The sequence below is a fragment of the Neovison vison genome, chromosome 2 (genome assembly GCF_020171115.1).
Source record: "Neovison vison isolate M4711 chromosome 2, ASM_NN_V1, whole genome shotgun sequence".
NCBI lineage: Eukaryota > Metazoa > Chordata > Mammalia > Carnivora > Mustelidae > Neogale > Neogale vison.
In genome coordinates, this window is record NC_058092.1 from 101,992,896 (window position 1) to 102,012,144 (window position 19,249).

The following is a 19,249-nucleotide window of genomic DNA, read 5'->3' on the forward strand; positions in this document are numbered from 1 at the left end:
CCTACTATTATTGTGTTATTATCAATGTGCTTCTTTAACTTTATTATTAACTGGCTTATGTAACTGGATTCTCCCAAGTTAGGAGCAAAAATATTTATAATTGTTAGATCTTCTTGTTGAATAGGCCCTTTTAATTATGATATAGTGTCCCTCTTCATCCCTTACTACAGTCTTTGGTTTAAAATCTAATTTTTCTGGTATAAGGATTGCTACCCCAGCTTTCTTTTGATGTCCCATAGCATGATAAGTGGTTCTCCATTTCCTCACTTTCAATCTGGAGTTGTCCTTTAGGTCTAAAATGAATTTCTTACAGACACCAGATAGGTCTTCCTTTTTTATCTAATCTGATACTCTGTCTTCTGATTGGAGCATTTATCCCATTTACCTTCAGAGCAACTATTGGAAGAAATGAATTTCGTGCCATTGTGTTACCTATAAAGTCATTCTTTCTGTATATTGCTTCTGTTCCTTTCTGGCCTCTGTTACTTTTGGGTGCTCTCTCCACTTACAAGATCCCCTTTAATATTTCTCTCTCTTTTTTCTTTAAGATTTTATTTTTTTTATTTGAAAGAGAGACCGAGCAAGAGAGAGAGTATGCTTGATTTTAATACGTATGTCCAGCTTTCCAAAGTAGAAGTGCCCACTTATATTTCAACCAGCAGTATATGAGAATTCACTTTGCTTCACATCCTTGACAAAATGTGCTTTTTGTCTTTTAAATTTTGGCCAAAAATGATGGATTTGACTACATAAAAGTAAAATATTTCTGTATAAATAAAAACATAAATGACACTTATTAATAAGGAAATTGTTTTATACTTTATAAATATCCAAATTATAGACTAACAATACTGCTCTGAAAATAAGTTAAATCTCTAGATATTATCTGGAAGTGACAGTAATGATATGTTGCTATGAAAAAAAGTTATGTGGCAGAGTAAAAATATATATATATATCAATCTAAATCAAAATCAAACAAATGCAGACCCTCTTCCTATTTGTGCATGTGTGCAGGTATGAGTATAGAGCATACCAAATCATTACTATTTCTTATTTTCAGGGGCGTAGGAGAGCCAAATTTATAATTTAATTTATAAATTAAAATTATATTGTAAACCATATATCAATTTTGTAATTAAAATTCAAATTAAAAATTGGAAATAAAAAACAAACACCTGCAGCAGAAATAGAGAGTATACTAAGTATGAACAAGACACCACCCTGGATTTTGGTTATATAAATGTGAATGACACGGAGTCCTTTAAAGGTTTATAGCCTGGAGAAGAAGACAGCTCAGCGGAGAGAATGCTTTTTCATTGCAGATTCAATTATTTCTGAGAGTTTAGTAAAAAAGATCACTTCTATTTCACCACACAAACTCTCTATCACATAGTAAATTTGAATTTGTAATGATTCAGTGTCATTTGTCTTTTCTTGAATTACCTTGAGAGAGCCTTCTAAAATGAAAGGAATCTTTTCCTTCTCTTTTTCTTTTTCTTGATCTGCTATCTCTGTTTTGCTCATTCCTTTGCTACCTATAAACAGAGAAAATTAAATTTCTTAGTAACTCTCAACAACAAAGTTTCATAGAAGGACCAAATGTCTGGATCGTAGGGGATCTTACAGGCAATCAAGTCCAACTCTCTGTTCATTCATCTCTCACTTTTTCTCACTGCCTCTAGAGCAGATGTCTGAAGTGGAACTGAGCTCCTCTAGAGATGAGGAAGTCATTGTCCTTAGTGGAAGCAGGGAATTCCATTCTCACTATGTTGTGACCCTGAAGCTTTTATTGATGTAGACTCTCTCTCCCTACAGCTTTTGGAATCTGTAAGCATTCTTATGGAGAGATACTGACTCTGAATTTGTCTCCTATATTGTCAATAAGTCCTAGATAGATGAACCTATCAAGCCTGCCAAAATAAAAACATCTGGCATTTCCTTAACATCACATTTAATCTGCTGGACAGATCAAATCTGCCAGGTCTGGCAGGAAGCGGCATCAATATAATGTCAAATATTCCATTATCCCATCATCAATCTCATCATATTTGGAATGCAACTATTTGATTTTTTAGAAAAAGTAAAAGTGTCACAGAAATTTATAGGCAACTCTTTTTAAGACTTAAGTATTCAGTCCTGATTACATTAACAAATAGGAAAATGTCTTTGGACTTTACATGTAAGTTCAACCAGTTACTTACTTTTAGATTTTTTAATAGCATTGATTTTGCCAGGAGAAGTGATTTTGGCACCAGCAGATTTCAGTTCCAGCTCAGCCTTTGTCCTATTGATTTCCTCAGCCATTTTAGATTCTTGATATATGGCTTCTTCTTTTATGACCCAGTCTTGAATGGATTTTGCCACAAGTTCCAAATAATTCCTTAAAAAAGGCAAAACAGAGCAAATGACAATTGTTACTATCAGTTATAATCAACCAATACTTAAGATACCAACTGTGCAAATGAAAATTGCCCATGTAACAAATGCAATAGACTCAGATATATCCTAGGTGTAATTTGTACAAAACTGTCAAATATAAATAATCAGTGAACAAGTGAAAAATGCTACCTTCATCCACAATTAAAGACATACATATTTAAAAATGAGACATTTCCATCCCAGTAGAAAATTAAAAAAAGTTTGATTCTTCCAGCACTATTAGCTGGAGAGTAATATGGTACGATCTCTTTTTAGGGAAATTTTATAGCATAAGAGAAACTCTTTTAATTGACTTGCTGGATTAATCAAAATGCTGCAGTCTTGCTGTGAAACTTCCTGGCCTGCAAATACCCACACCCCAAATACTGTGCGCTACACTGTTTGGGCACTTATGCTCACACCAGTGAGTTGTTGCTCACCAGGATTCGGTCAACAAACCCATTCATTCTATTTATACTGATGATTGTACTTATTTGTAATGAAATGTCCTTTAACAAATGTCCTGAAAGAGTTGCTTCTGAGATAATAAGTTGAAATATTTAGGTTTGACCATCAAGATTAGTTATTTCAAATCATGTGAAAGTGAAGCTTCTAAAGCTTGAAAAATAAAGCTATAGGGATTCTACCCTCAGGTCATTTCACAAATTTCTTCCATTCTTGACTCCTTTTAAAGAAATTAACTGAAAACTGTAGACTATGAGTTATGGATACCCAACATCTTCATTGCGAAAGGAAAAGATATCTTAAACTCAACCTGTTCCTAAATTGACTGATTTTCCTTTCCAAACTGCCCCATCAAGCCTTTTTGGCATCTTAACTGATAGCAAGCCTATACTTCAAGTTGATCAGCCCAAATGCCCTGAAGGCATCCTTGGACCACTCTTATTTTCTCACCCTCCCTTCCAATCTATTGGGAGACCCCAAATTTTTTTTTTTTTAAATATACAAAATCTAATCACTTCTCACTTAAACTTTACTGCTATCTTCCTGGTTTAAGCCACCATCACCTCTTGCTAGGATGGTTGCAATAGCCTCCCAACCTGTCTCTGTGTCCCAATCTTGATCCCCTGTAGTCTACTCTCAACAGAGTCATTAGAGAGATCCTTTTCATTCTTAAGTCAGATCATGTCTCTCTCCAGTTCAGAACCTTTCAATGAGTCTGCCTTTCACACAAAATCTAGAGTTCTTGCTATTTTTCTGTAATGAAGGAACACAGCCAAATCAGTATTCAAATGAGGTGACAAAATAGAGAATATGTCAACATGCAATGATTCAGGAATTCACCAGCCATAGATACTTTCTGAAAAAATTGCTCACAAATGTATTCCAGCTGCATTGAAAAAATAAATCTAAGAAAGAAAACAACATGGGATATAAATACGAGCTGAGGAAAAAAAGGTACAATTTGTAATTAAATGTAAATAAATATTTGTGTTATTTGTCTGTTATTAAAAAATGTTACTTAATAATTGGAAATAAAATTTGGAAATAAAATTTCAAAATCGGAGGTAGGCAATTGGTTGGGAGTAAGTGAAAATATGTTAAAAATTTAACATTTTTTGTGAAATGATATTAATACTCATTAACTCCAATTGTGTTATAAAATATTTAAATATGTGATTTAAAAGGATACCTCTAGAAGGATATAAATAGAATGTATAACTTTACACATTAAGAATGAACTAAAAATTCAATCTAACAAAAAGAAGAAAAGGGATTAATCCTTAAGTAGAAATATACTTATTAAATGGTAAGAATGGGGGCGCCTGGGTGGCTCAGTGGGTTAAGCTGCTGCCTTCGGCTCAGGTCATGATCCCAGGATCCTGGGGTCGAGTCCCGCATCGGGCTCTCTGCTCAGCAGGGAGCCTGCTTCCTCCTCTCTCTCTCTGCCTGCCTCTCTGCCTGCTTGTGATCCCTCTCTGTCAAATAAATCAATAAAAAAATTAAAAAAAAAAACTAAATGGTAAGAATGAAGCCAAAGACATTATTGGTAAAAATAGAAGTAAATAAATAAATTCTTTAAAATACAAAGTTTTAGCGGCACCTGGGTGTCTCAGTCGTTGAATGTCTCACTCTTGATTTTGGCTCAGGTCATGATCTCAGGGAAATAAGGCTGAGCTCTTTGTTGGGGTCTGAGGTGGACATGGAGCCTGCTTAAGATTATCTCTCCCTCTGCTCCTCCCTCACTACTTGTGTGTGATCTCTGCCTCTGTCTCAAAAAAAAAAAAAAAAAAAAAAAAGGTGCACCCTGGTGGCTCAGTCGGTTAAGCTTTATTGGACTCCCTGCTCAGCAGGGTGACTTCTTCTCCCTCTGCCCTTCCCTCCTGCTCATAATCTCTCTCTGTCTGTCTATCTGTCTCTCTCTCAAATAAATAAAATTAAAAAAAAATAAAATATAAAGTTTTAAAATATTGTTATAAGCAATGAATCTTAGAACACTGAAAAAATAAAATAAAATATAAAAAAATAAAATATTGTTACTAATTATTATTAAAATCTTTTCAAAGATAGAGGATCTCAGAGTAGCTGAAAAATCCAAGCTGGTATTTAAGAGACATGTAGCTATAAATCAAAATGATGCAAGGAAATGAAAGGGTGACAGATAGCTACTTAGGAAGCCAGAAAAGGTACAGATCCTTGACAACTTTGGTGAGTAGCTGCACTATCCCTGAGACACTGCCCAATTCCAGATTTCTCACTACAGAAGAAAACTAATCCCCTTATTAGTTTAACCACTATAGTCCATTTTCTATTAATATTGTGAGACACAATTCCTAGTTGACATGTAAAATGATTGAGAAAGTTATATTAGTAAATTTTTATATAAAAGATACTGCCCAATGATACTTATATTAAATGTGGTGAAATTCAAGGTCAAAAACATTAAAGGGAACAAGAAGGATATATTATGTTGGTAAAAGTTAAAATGCATTAAGAAGGATGGTTTTACCACATTGAGATATCACCTTACACCAGTTAGAATGGCCAAAATTAACAAAACAGGAAACAACATGTGTTGGAGAGGATGTGGAGAAAGGGGAACCCTCTTACACTGTTGGTGGGAATGCAAGTTGGTGCAGCCTCTTTGGAGAACAGTGTGGAGATTCCTCAAGAAATTAAAAATAGAGCTTCCCTATGACCCTGCAATTGCACTCCTAGGTATTTACCCCAAAGATACAGATGTCGTGAAAAGAAGGGCCATCTGTACCCCAATGTTTATAGCAGCAATGGCCACAGTCGCCAAACTATGGAAAGAACCAAGATGCCCTTCAACGGATGAATGGATAAGGAAGATGTGGTCCATATACACTATGGAGTATTATGCCTCCATCAGAAAGGATGAATACCCAACTTTTGCAGCAACATGGACGGGACTGGAAGAGATTGTGCTGAGTGAAATCAGTCAAGCAGAGAGAGTCAATTATCATATGGTTTCACTCATTTGTGGAGCATAACCAATAGCATGGAGGACAAGGGGCGTTAGAGAGGAGTAGGGAATTTGGGTAAATTGGAAGGGGAGGTGAACCATGAGAGACTATGGACTCTGAAAAACAGTCTGAGGGGTTTGAAGTGGCGGGGGGGTGGGAGGTTGGGGTACCAGGTGGTGGGTATTATAGAGGGCACAGCTTGCATGGAGCACTGGGTGTGGTGAAAAAATAATGAATACTGTTTTTCTGAAAATAAATAAATTGGGAAAAAAAAAGAAGGATGGTTTTAAAAATATAGATTCAAAAGTAAATTTAAACATACACACAGTACACATGAAAACTAACAGGAGAAACAGACAAAATTATAATAAAAAAGACATTAATACATCTCTCTCAGGAATGGACATTTATCATGAGAATACTATTTGACTTTATTGTAATAGACACCCCAAATCCAAATGTCATGCATGAAGTTGTAGAACAATGTAAATTACATTGCAATTGCAATGTAAATTACAAAAGTAATTGAATGAATAGAAATCCTGAATAGAAGATTAATTTTAGAAGAATTGCAAATGTTGTAGATAATCTGTTCCTCATCCTTTCACACTATCCCCTCTCCCAATGGGCCCTGCCATCCATCCCCCAAAGAGCCACTATCTCTAAATGGTTTTCCATGTGAAGTGTTCCTATTCTTCCCAAAATAATGTACTATATTATGTAAGCTGTATATGTGAGCGAAGGATTAGTATACAACCACCTGTTTCCCCAGTTATTCTGCAAGTCCATTTTCTACCATTCTGTATCCTTTTAAGCTAAAACAATGCTGTACAAATAATAAAGACTGGATATACATTAACCAGCAATGAAAAAATGAAATATTCTCATCATTACTGAGAAGAGAACAAAGCTTTAAGATCCTGAAGAAATAATCAAGGAACTTGGAAGAAAATCACTGATTTCTAGGGGTCTCAGTTTGCTGAGCAACTGGCTGCTGTGTTGATATGTCACTCAGTTGCCTACCTTTGAGTCTTCCCCAGATCAAGTGGAGTTGTCCAAAATCAGCATGCAGAATGTCATGTTTCAGACTTTCTACTTGAAATCTTTCAGAGGCAGTTTTATTAGAATCTAAATAAATCAGGTATGAGGTAAGAGCATCCTCATTAGACTTAACTGGTCCTGAAGTGATATCTGTCTTCTTTAGTGGTATAGCTCTGATGCTTATCACAGTGGCTGATACAGCTCGGACCTTCAGCTTGAACTAAATTGAAATTTTCTTTGACTTGAGCCACCTTGCTTAGACTAAGAAGATAACCAGGTGACTAAGTAACTAACAAGTAACTAAACTAAGATAGCTATTAACAAAACTAAGTTGGTTACCTGAATCCAACATTGGAGTGAAGAGCAATATTCCAATGTTCACAATGCAGACGTTGTACATTCATTGGATTATGAAAGACTAAAAGTAGAGAGTTGTCCTGGGTATGGTAATAAGAATCAATCCACCTGTACTGCTGGTTGGCTTCTTGAAGAACCTGAAATCAACATATTTGCATTGTTGTGTATGTGTGTGTCTCCACCTTGCCCTCCACCTCCCCCAAGAAGGGTTTCCTGCTAGGGCATATCTCAGCTCCTTTCTCTTCCTGTTAGTCTCATTGTTAGTGAGAACATAAGCAGTGGATTTTTTTTTTTTTTTTTTTTTTGGAGCTGAATTCAGCAACTTTTATAGAAAAACAGATACCAGGTTTCAGGTGTTTTTTATTAAGGCTGGGTGATAATAATTAAGTCAAGCAGTTATTTAACTTTTCCCATGCCTTCATACAGATTCTCTCATTTTGTCATTATTAAAAACCCCAGATAAATAGGTACAGTTATTTTTCCCATTTAAAAATAATAAAATCCTCATTTTTTTCAGTGGAAATTGGGGCTGAGAGAGGAAGAGATTCGTCCAACAACACAGAGTTCGTAACTTCCAGGACAAGTCTCACACCAGTCCAAACTTTGCACTCCAAAGACTGCTCTCCACGTGTATCGGGCTATAGTATAGAGAAATGAGGTGAGTAGTCTTTTTCATACATACTGTTTTCAAACGACTTCTACTCCTGGCCTTTTCCAGAACATTCCACCCTCAGCATGCCCTGCAATTGCAGCTACCAATAGAGAGGCAGAGAGAGTAGGCACACTTGTGTCCTGCTTCCATTTCACTGCTGATCAATATAAGGAAACATGTCCACAGGAAGATAAATTAGGTAGCTGTGGGTTGTTGTTTTCATTTTCAACATCAAACTCGTGTAGGAACTTTCAGTTTTCTATTGTTTGGGTGATCTGAAGGCATGGAATTGCTTATTATATTAGGAAAGGACTGTTTCAGTTTTGTTTTCAATTTTACACTGGTAGCATTACCAAAATAATACATTTACTTCCCCAATCTAGTCCCTTGTATGAGAGTCTTTATGGTGTGGCATTTAAGCTATTACATCTGTTCCCTAAAAAGTAATACCAGAAATACACATATGGTGAATATTTTTGCATTAATTGTTTTTGTTACATACAGTACTATCCATTACTTTACTTTTTGGAAAAGCAAATTCCTTTTTATTTATTTATTTATTTATTTATTTATTTGACAGACAGAGATTACAAGTAGGCAGAGAGAGAGGGAGGGGGAAGCAGCCTCCCTGCTGAGCAGAGAGCCCTATTCGGGGCTCGATCCCAGGACCCTGAGATCATGACCTGAGCTGAAGGCAGAGGCTTTAACCCACTGAGCCACCCAGATGCCCTGCAAATGCCTTTTAAACTTTAAATCCCTAAACCAAATATGTTCATTTCTGATGAATATGTATCCTTCTTTCCATTAGGGAGCTCTGCAAAATGTGTTTTCATATTTACTTTGGCTGCTAGAATTTACATATTTACACTAAGTTTCTCAGAGCTATAGTTGCTCTCAATCAATGCTTGACAATTTTTCATATATCTTTCTTCACCTTTTTTTTACTATTTGGCTTTTACCTATTACTCTATATTAATATTGCTGGTGCCATAAATTTATTATTAAAAATAAACATGTACTTATTGCAGCATTTTTCACAGTAGCCAAGATATGGAGGCAACCGTGCACCTGGGTGGTTCAGTTGGCTAAGCATCTGCCTTCAGCTCAGGTCATGATCCTGGAGTCCTGGGATGAAGTCCTGCATAGGGTTCTCTGCTCAGTAGGGAGTCTGCTTCTCACTCTCCCTCTGCCCCTCCCCTCTGCTCATGCTTGCTCTCTGTCTCTCAAAATAAATAAATAAAAATCTTAAAAAAAAAAAAAAAGATATGGCAGTAAACCAAATGTTCTACCATAGGTGAATGGATAAAGGAGATGTGAGATATGTTTATATATATACATACACATATATACCACACAATTACATATATACATATATATATACAGATATAGGTACAATATATATGTATATATATACAATTAAATATATAGATATATAAATATATAATGTATACTATATATACAATATAAATTTATTGCATATATATACAATTAAATATTACCCCAACATGCAAAAGAATGAACTCTTGTCATTTGCAATAACATGGATGGATCTGGAGGGTATAATGCTAATTGAAATAAGTCAGTCAGAGAAAGACAAATACCACATGATTTCACTCATATGTGGAATTTATGAAGCAAAACAAATGAACAAACAAAGAAAAAAGAGATAAACAAAAAACAGATTCTTAAATACAGAAAACAAACTGGTGGTTGCCCAGAGGCAGGTTGCCCAGAGACAGGTGAAACAGATGAAGGGGATTAGGAGCACACTTATCATGACGAGCACTGAGAAATGTATAGAAGAGTTGAATCATTATATTTTGTACTTGAAACTAATATAACTCTGTATATTAACTATACTTCAGTTAAAAAAATAAACACCTACTATGTCCCAGATACTGGGTAGGTTCTAGGAAAACAAAAGTGAACAAGGTAAGATTTTCCTCTAAGATCTGATTAAGATTTTTATAGATCATCCTGGATTCAGAGACATATCCTAAGAAGATGAAATTGATGGAGTATCTGTCTGATACATAGCATGGATGGGGCAGGAGCAGAAGTGGGTTGGCGATGAGGGGGATGCTGTGGTAGAACAACTGGATGGTGGCTGGACTGATGTAGCCACAGTGGAGATGGTGAGGAGCTTTGATGGTATCAAAATTGGATGATGGATCATACAGGCAGGACACAGGAAAAGCTGAGACAAAGGATGACTCTTAGCCATTTTGGCTTAAAGGTGGTATTTTCTGAGATCGATGAGGAGAGGAACATGCTTAGGTGGGGAAATTATTAGTTTCATCTGAGACACTGAAGCTGAGATGCTTGTCAGAAATTCAAGTGGAATTTGGAGTTAGGTCTTTTAGGGTGGACTCAAGAGAGAAATTGTTTGGAAGGTAAAATTTTAGGAGTCATTAGTATTAGGTCAAATACATAGATGAATCATCACAAGAATGTTTACAGTAGAGAGAAGATGGTTCAGGACTAAGACTCCAGACATTTTGATATTTAGACATTAGGTCAACAAAATTCCAAACAGAGCACTGAGGAGAGGTAAATTAGGGCATCTTGGTAACAGAGAGTGAGGAGTATTTCACAGTGAAGTGCTCAGCTCTGTGATGCTGTTAAAAGGTCAAGGAAGATGAAGAAAGATAAATATCCATAGGTATGGCAGGACAGCAATCATGCAGCTTCATGCAATGGTGAGGACAGAACCAAATTGAAAAAAAAAAAAAAAGTCTGGGTGAATGTCCAGTTAAAGATAAACGATTAAACACATGTACTTCTTGGCACTTTATTAAAAGGACAGTAAAATTATTGGGGTTTAATACCATCAAATTGAAGGTCACAGGAGAGGAAATAAAGGCAACAAGAGTTTAGAAGCTGGAAAGCAGAAGGATAAGGGATTACTGTCAGCAGACAATGAAGACCAAATTCTAAGATTAATTTTATGAAAGATCAAAAGTAACCTTACTTGTGTGCAGAAGTGCAGAAAGGGTCAAGACATGGCAGTTAGGTACCTCTGAGAGTGGGGTGAAAGTGGCACTGGAAATAGGGAGATTAGAATACTTTTTAGGAAGCTGTTAGGGTCCCCAGAAGCCCTTGAGAATTCTGAGCAATGAGGAGGCTGCCCTCCTACCCCCTTAGCAGATAAAGGGAAGATTATTACCTACAGAATGATGCAGTGCATTCTAAGAAAATGGACCCTAGGCACTGCCAAGGGAGAGAAAAAAAAAAAAAAAGAAGGAGTTTTATAAAAGTTTAAATTGATGTCCAAGAAATACAAGGTGACCCACATGTATAATTCTGAATTTTATAGTAGTCACACTTGAAAAGTAAAAAGATACAGATAAAGTTAATTTTTAAAGTATATTTTATTTAACCCAATCTGTCAAAAATATTATCATTTCAACATGTAATCAGTATAAAAATTGTTAATGAGATATACTACTTCTTTCATATTAAGTCTTTGAAGTTTGGTATATATACTTATACAAATATATAGTATATATGTTGTAATATATACAATAATATTATATATTATATATAATAATATATATTATATATAATATAATATTTATTATATAAGCAATATATTTTATATATAGTATAGCAAATTTACAGAACATCTCAATTTGGACCAGCTACATTTCAAGTACTCGGAAGCGTCATGTGACTTGTGGTTACCACCTTGAATGAGGCTGAATGGCAAGGAATCTAATTGCCTTCCCTCCACCACACAGCTCCTAAAACCCTGACAGGTAAGTTATGTCTTTCGGTTAGCAGATTAGGATTTCTTTTCCCCTGGAGAATCTAAATGGCTTAAGAGTACAGACTAATATGCCAACACTGCTGGGTCTCCCAGGGAAACCAGCCAGCCAAATATCCCCAAATGAAGTCCATTTATTGACAAATACTCCCTGCCCTGAGCTCATGCAACACTTCCTATGATGCCTTTAGTGTCTCATTATTAACATGAACAAAAGGGCAAATGTCCTTAGATATTTCTCTCTAATACAAAAAATGGAGACCCAAAAACAAAACCAAAAAGAAATTTGAGAAAAAAAATAAAAAGAACTTGAGGAAAACTAGACAATGCAGGGAGAAAACACTGAAACTTCAAAGGACCTTAATATTTTCACAGACATAAGAGAAGATATGGTATCAGAGAATGTGAACAAGATGCTATAAAAAGGTGATTTGCGATTATAAATAAAACTTCAGGAAATTAACCATGATGATAACAGAAATAGAAGGCTCAGTAGAAGAACTGGGTGAAACTGAGTCTATCTCCAGAACAAGAAGACAAGTATTGGAGACTTTGGAGAGGAAAGGTAAGGAAACTGGAAGTTCTAGTCCAGGAGGTCCAGTGCTGAATAATAGGAGCTCCGGGAAGAAAAAAGAGAAAAAGTAGAAAGAAGACAATTACCAGAGAAACGATTGTAGAACATTTTACTGAATATAAAGACTTGAGTCTCTGCATTGTACTGGGCTTATCAGAATGATACTTGGAAACAGAACCACACCAAGGCACCCAAACAAGAAACAAAGAACAATGGAACAATAGGAGATGTTAAAATCTTCCAGAGAGAGAAAAACAAACAAACAAAGCCACAAAAAAACCTCAAAAAACAGAAACCAGACTCAAACAACTGATCAGGAATCAGAATTTCATGTTTTGTTTTGTTTTGTTTTTCCTTCTCAAGGACAATCCACGAAGCTAGAACACTACTGAGGAATGGCTTCAAAATTTTCAGGGAAAATGTTTTCTAAATTGAACTATTTTATATAAAGCCAAACCGTCACTCAGATATAAGGGTAGAATTAAGATGTTTTCAAACATCCAATGCTCCCAAAATTTACCTGTCATCTATTTTAATTCAGGAAGCAGCTAGAAGAGATAGTCCCCTACAAAAAGAGAGTAAACCAAGAAAGAAGATGACATGGGGTTCAGACACTGGAGTATCTGGCTGGAAAGAGAGGCCAAAGCTGTGACCAGGATGACAATGAAGGAGGCTCCCAGGCCCACAGCTGCGAAGCAGGACTGGAGGGTTAACAGGAGTTCACAGCATAATGGGAGAGAGGTGGCTTAGAGTAAAACTGAGAGAATGTTAGATTTAAATGTATTGAGAGGAGATCTTACTCTTTGGTGGAGAGCTTGAGTAATGATAAATGCATAGTAAACTATACAAATGCAGAAAATGTTAGGAAACAAACTCCAGGGAAAACAAAAAGTATCAAGAAAGGAAATGTAATCAGAGTATTTACATAGTTCAGCTACAAATAACATTTATACAAATGAAATAAAGTAAATACTGAATATTGATATAACAAAAAATGATGATATGGTTAACAATGTTAGCAGATGGCAAAAAGTGTTAGTGTGCACGTAGGAGTGTATGAGTGATTGTGTACTTGCGTGTGTGTATATTTGCATGCATGTATGCATGCACACGCTGCATGGTTTGCAGAGCTTTTTCTCAGGAGGGAATCAATTGATGATGATGCCCAATGGAAACAAAAACTAAACAAAATACACTTGTTTTTAGAGATAATTGAGTTAAGTAACACCAGAAATAGGTAAATAAATATTTTAAAGTTTTTACCTCTGGCAATTTAGGCAAAGGGGTGGGAGAGAGCTGCTATTTTTCCTAAAACTCTATATAGAACTTTCTGGTTTTAAAAATATGTGGATATAAAACTTTGATATTGATAAGATTAAAATTTAAAAGATGAAACAAAAATTAGTACGGGTTTCTGCATGAAACATGTAAACAGAAAATGTAGGATTCCTTGTTATTTTGCAGAGTGGTTAAGAGCACAAGTTCTGGGGCCAGATTTCTTGGGTTCATATCCTGCTTCACTCACTCACCAGACATGTGACCTTGGACAAAAGTTACTATTGGTCAAGTTGTCTCAATTTCTTACTATTTACATAGTTTCTATTTTATAGGATTATTGCAAGGATTAAATGAGCAAATAATATATATAAGCCATTGCTAGTATATGGTAAGTGCTCAATAAATGCTAGCTATTGCTGGTCTCATTGACCTGTCAACTGTATCAAGTCAATACTTGGAGGCGCACCTGGGTGGCTCAGTCAGTTAGGCAACCAACTCTTGGTTTTGGCTCAGGTCCTGATCTCAGGGTCCTCAGGCTCTATACTCAGAGGGGAGTCTGGTTGAGATTCTCTTTCTCCCTCTGCCTATACCCCTGCCCATGCTCTCTCTCTCTCAAAGGAATAAATAAATCTTTAAAAAAAATACTTTGAAACGTGGTGAAAACTTAATAGAATGGAGAGCTGATATAGGAAAAATATAAGGTTGTCCCATAATATCTGACTTTTGTTCTTGGAAAATATGTGCAGCAGTCATGTATGCTTCTTTTTTGTTTATAAAAAATCCCTTTGGAAAATATATTTTAAACTATTTTGGAGATTCCCTGGGCATGCATAGCTCAATTTGGGAATAAAATCCTTTTATAGCTGAAGTAAATGGGAATATTGATCTGAAGGAGATCTGAGAGAGTGACCTAGAAGTGAACTGTTCTAAATCATACCATGACTCCCCAGACCTGTCCAAGTGTCTCCTAGAGACTCACGGTCCATTAATACCTGAAGCAGAACTTTCGGTTTAAAATGTTCAGTGAAACTCCAGTCCATTAGACTGCGTTGTTGCGTTTTCTTTATGTCCTCTAACTCAGCTTCCACAGTCATCTTCTTGGGTTTCTAAAAAATCATAGGAGTGCAATTTCAGCTTTAATTTGTACAAGTCCAAATGAAGCCCTCTTGGACTCCATCAAGTAACCAGCATGCACTCCATCTAATTGGGGAAATCTGCATATGTATAAATCCATATGGCAACATTTTAGGAGAACTGCTGCCAGAAAGAGTATGCCTTTGAGTTTTTTTTTTTTTTATGGGCAACATAATCTAAATATTTTTATTGTTAGGTTATACTCTTCTGAGTCCTGTTAGCAATTATAGGCAGGTTTTCTGAACTCACTTCAAGACAGCATTAGTTCTACATGGCTGTATGGTCAGCAGGTGTTTGTGAAGTTGCCAAGCCACACTGTCTAGAGAGGAGCATGGAGCTTGGAAGTTTTGCTTAAGCCGCTAGTGAAATTAACTCCTTTATCTCCGGTTGGAGCTGGTCTGGGGATGTCAGAGCAATCCCCCATTCCCTGCTGAGCCTCTCCTTTGTGTGTGTGTGTGTGTGTGTGTGTGTGTGTGCACGTGCGCACATTGTCTCTCTCACTCTGGGTCACAGTTTTTTCAGATCATCTTACTTGTATCTACACTTCTAGGAAAACAATTCCTTACCTTTTCAAGAGGCTCAGCCTTTGTGACTCCTTCATCTTTGATCTCATTGTTCGTGGTCTGTTCTGTAAATCAAAGACACCAACATCCAGTTGTGTTTGGGCTTTGTTCTTGCCTTTGTCAGTGCTGTGCCTTTTTGCTGCCCTTATGATCTATGTTTCTGTGCTGAAAAGGTAATTCCTGAAAGGCATGTTTCATGCCTCCCAAAAGGTGTTTATGTTAATAATTCTAAATCAGTGTCTACCTAGAAAAGTTGTACTAAACCCTTTGAAAAGAACCCAGCTTCCTATATGAAGCATTCCTAAATCATATCATAGTATCTCCCTCACTTCTAAAAATATACCCTTACCTTTATGAGTTGCAAATACTCATGGATTAAGCTATAGCTCTTGTGATTCTGAAACTGTCATATAAAAATGGATACACTGTATAGCATATTCCAAGTTTGACCAAAGAAATGGCATGGGCGATGTATCTTCTGGCAACGTATTTGTGATACTACTGAATAACTGAACCAACCTGGTCTTTTATCATCCTTAGAACTATAGCAAATTGATCCCTACAGAGTCAGACATAAAAAACTGTTCCACCTTCACTCTCCAGCGACATCCATTCCACTCTCCTTTGTTCATTCCCCCCAGACTCACCAGCTTGCTTGCTGTGTCTTAAAGTTTTTACATTTGCCTTTCTTTCTGACATGCTTTGCTTTTAGATAATCACCTGCTTCAAACACTTCATCATATCATTGCTCAAATGTCACCTCCTTAAGGGTCTTTCTGCCTTTTGCCCTGTTTTATTTTTGATCATAGCATTTACAAGTGTCTTATGATGTTTATTTGTTTATGTCTATCTCTCCATCTCAATGTGAATTCCTGGAGAATAAGAACTTGACGTTATTTTCCCTAACTCTACCCTGAGCACCCAGCACATGGGAAGGATTCAGTACATTTTGTTTTGATTGAATGAGGAAATTCTACATCACATAATAAAACTGGAAATCTATGTAAAGCCAGAGAGAGAGAGAGAGAGAGCAGAACTGTGGAAGAAACTCACAACAAAAGCTTGTTTTAGGGTAGGCATAAGATTCAACTTCATTTTGTGGCAAAGAGGACCATATCTGCACTTCTGGAGAGTGTAGTTAATAGTGTCTGCCAAGGATAGGCCAAGGTTTTTCTTTCTTTTTGGAGCATAGCTACTTATATTTTTGCTACTAGTTGTATCTTGCCTTGGGCTGGTGAAGGTGATGGCATGAATGTTCCATTTTGATTTAGAGGAAAACTATAAAGTCAATTCAGTTTTGTATTTATATAAATACATCTACTCAAGAGAAAACTCAGGCCAACTATAACTCTAAATAGACCATGATGTCCCATGTGTCCTTGAAGCAACTGATATGAAATCTGTGGAATAAAAATTATTCTATTCTGTGGTCTGCCAGATTTCCGGGAGATTTGATATTCCCTCTACTGTCTAAGGATCCAGCAGGAAAAGTCTCCAGTTTAGAAAATATGTTCTAAAAATTGTGCATTGGTTATTTTGTCACAGGAAAGTACATTCTAAAACTAATGCGAACTCTTCATTTAATAGTAGAATAAAAATCATTTTTTCTTTCTTTCTGATTCTGCCTTCAACCACATAATCCTTTGACAGTGTGATTCAGTAGTTTTTGACACATCTGGAAGTGGATGCTTTCTCATCCCTTTGAAAAACAGCTTTCCTAATCTGTTTTACTTTAGAGATAACAAGATCCCTCTGCAAAGCAGTTACTTTATTAAAAAAACACCCAACAAGCATAGAGGGCACATCTAAACCTTGAGCCTCACGGTTATCAACTCTCAGGTTTTTCATAAATATCCAATAGGCCCTGTCAAGTTCAAAAACAGTCTCAGATGGAAATCCCGTGTTTGGTTAAGAAAAGCACAAATATTCAGTCCTTCACATCCAGGAACAGGTTTTTATATGTATTTGATGCTAAGATGGTTGTGCAGGAAATACACGAACAATTTCTGCTTTGTTTAAAAGGATTTCAAGTGGCTGCTTTAGAAATATGACTCAGAGTTAGGGGGAAATGCAAGATCAATAGCAACAAATTCCCTGAGACCTAACAGCCTCTCCTGTCCCCTCCCCTCGGCTGCAAGAGTTACTTGATGTAGATCAACACACACCATATAGGATCCCTTATAGGTCGTGGGGGCTCAGCTCTCAGGATTGCTCAGCCTCTAGGATACACTCTCCATTTTTAGCACTGACAATTCAGAGTTGCTCTAATCATCTGTTTTCCACCAGGATCTGGAATGCCAGTTTACGTGGTTTCACCACCAGGTGGCAAAAGTTGCCTGAGGAAATCTACACATCAGTTGCTCTAAAGAAAAAACCAAAAATACAGGGAAAAAACCCACAGGCCTTCTTTCCCTCCTGGCTTATTCTGGATCCACATGAATACTAGGTGATTTCTTTGTCATATATTTACATTCCCACAGGATGCACAAAGGCATGATATCCCAGGCTGACTTATTTGGCTTAATTATTTTTGTGAGCTTGGCTAATAGATAAGGGACTTAGAGAAATAGGGAATCGACCCTTTTGGTAACAAAATCAGGTTAAATATCAGTATGAAGAAGAGACTATGAGTGTGGCTAAACCACTAGACAAGGAATTTCTGGAACTGAGGAAGCCACAAGACACAGTGGGGGAAGCATTGGTTTGGAGTTAGCTTTCTGTTGGAATCCTGTCTTCCCATTCCTATGTAGTTGAACAAATTGCTTAACTCCTCTGAGTCTTTGACTCTTCATCTTTAGAATTAGGATAATAGCATCTTACAGACTTGAGGTTTATATTAAACACTAGTTAATATATGTAAAATGTCTTAGCGGAGTGCTTGGAATATAGCAGGGCAATATTAAATAAATATTTCCTCCTCCTCTCCTCTGACTCCCCCACCCTCCCCTATCTGCTCTATTAATAAGTAAGCAGATTTTCCCTAATTCCGCTCCATCGATAACTTTCTCTTTCACCATCATTTGAACTAATGAAATGGCGAGATGACCATTCAATCAATACTGACTGAGTACCCCTTCTCTTGTGCCACAGACCACTTACTCTTATTTAATGCTTTTAAAAATTATAAATTTTAACATATACAGAGAAGTACATAGACTACAAATGCTTAGTATAATGGAATATGAGAAAGGACCCAGCACCGCAGACATCTTATGTGTATCCTTTCTTAACCATGACTTCCTTGTTAAACTATCATATTAATCCATCTTTGTGCGGATTATTTTGTTTTTTTCTACATATATGATATTTACAAATAGTAACAGTTTTGTTTCTTCCTTTTCAAAACTTACACTTTTATCTCTTTTTCTTGCCTTACGGAGTTGGCTAGCATTTCCAATGTAGTACTGAACACAAGTGTTTATAGTAGGTATCTTCCTGGTGTCAAGGGAAATCTTCCAACTTTTCACCGTGATACAAAATGTTAGTTGTAGTAATTTAAGAATAAACTTTATAGGGTAGAGAAATTTTCCTTCTCTTGCTAGCTTTAAGATTACCTTCATAAATTACTATAGAGTTTCAAGTGCTTTTTCTGCATCTATTGAGATGATGATATTATTTTTCTCTGTGTCAATTGATAGATTATATTGATTTTTATACTGTATGTTTTTCCTCTATTACTGTTATAAAAACAGCTTGTGATGTATTATTACCATTCTGTACATTGCTACATCAGTTTATTTGTCTTTTATTCAGGATTTTTGCATCTATGTTCATGAGTGAGTTTGATTTATAATTTTCTTTTGTTGTACTATCCCTGACAGTGTTATTATAAGGTTTTTGCCAGCTTTGTAAAATGAGTAGGGGAGGATATCCATTTTTTAACTTCTGGAAATAATTTTTAAGATTAGAATTATTTCTCTTTTTTTGAGTGTTTGGAATCCCTAGTAAGTAAGATCATTTGGGTTTGGTATGTCCTATTCAGGAGGATCTTTAATTATTGATTTAATTTATTTAAA

The 19,249-nt window shown here is 36.1% G+C and overlaps 1 protein-coding gene across 1 annotated transcript in view; it reads right to left on the bottom strand.

Moving 5' to 3' along the window:
- Nucleotides 1-19,249, bottom strand: part of SPAG17 (sperm associated antigen 17) — a 241,725-nt gene that overhangs the window by 111,204 nt on the left and 111,272 nt on the right. Inside the window, exons 16-20 of the mRNA XM_044239012.1 lie at nt 15,237-15,298; nt 14,529-14,642; nt 7,249-7,403; nt 2,199-2,381; nt 1,445-1,532 (exon numbers count right to left, since the gene is read on the bottom strand). Of these exons, the coding sequence (XP_044094947.1) occupies nt 1,445-1,532; nt 2,199-2,381; nt 7,249-7,403; nt 14,529-14,642; nt 15,237-15,298 (602 nt within the window). The remainder of the gene's footprint in view (nt 1-1,444; nt 1,533-2,198; nt 2,382-7,248; nt 7,404-14,528; nt 14,643-15,236; nt 15,299-19,249) is intronic.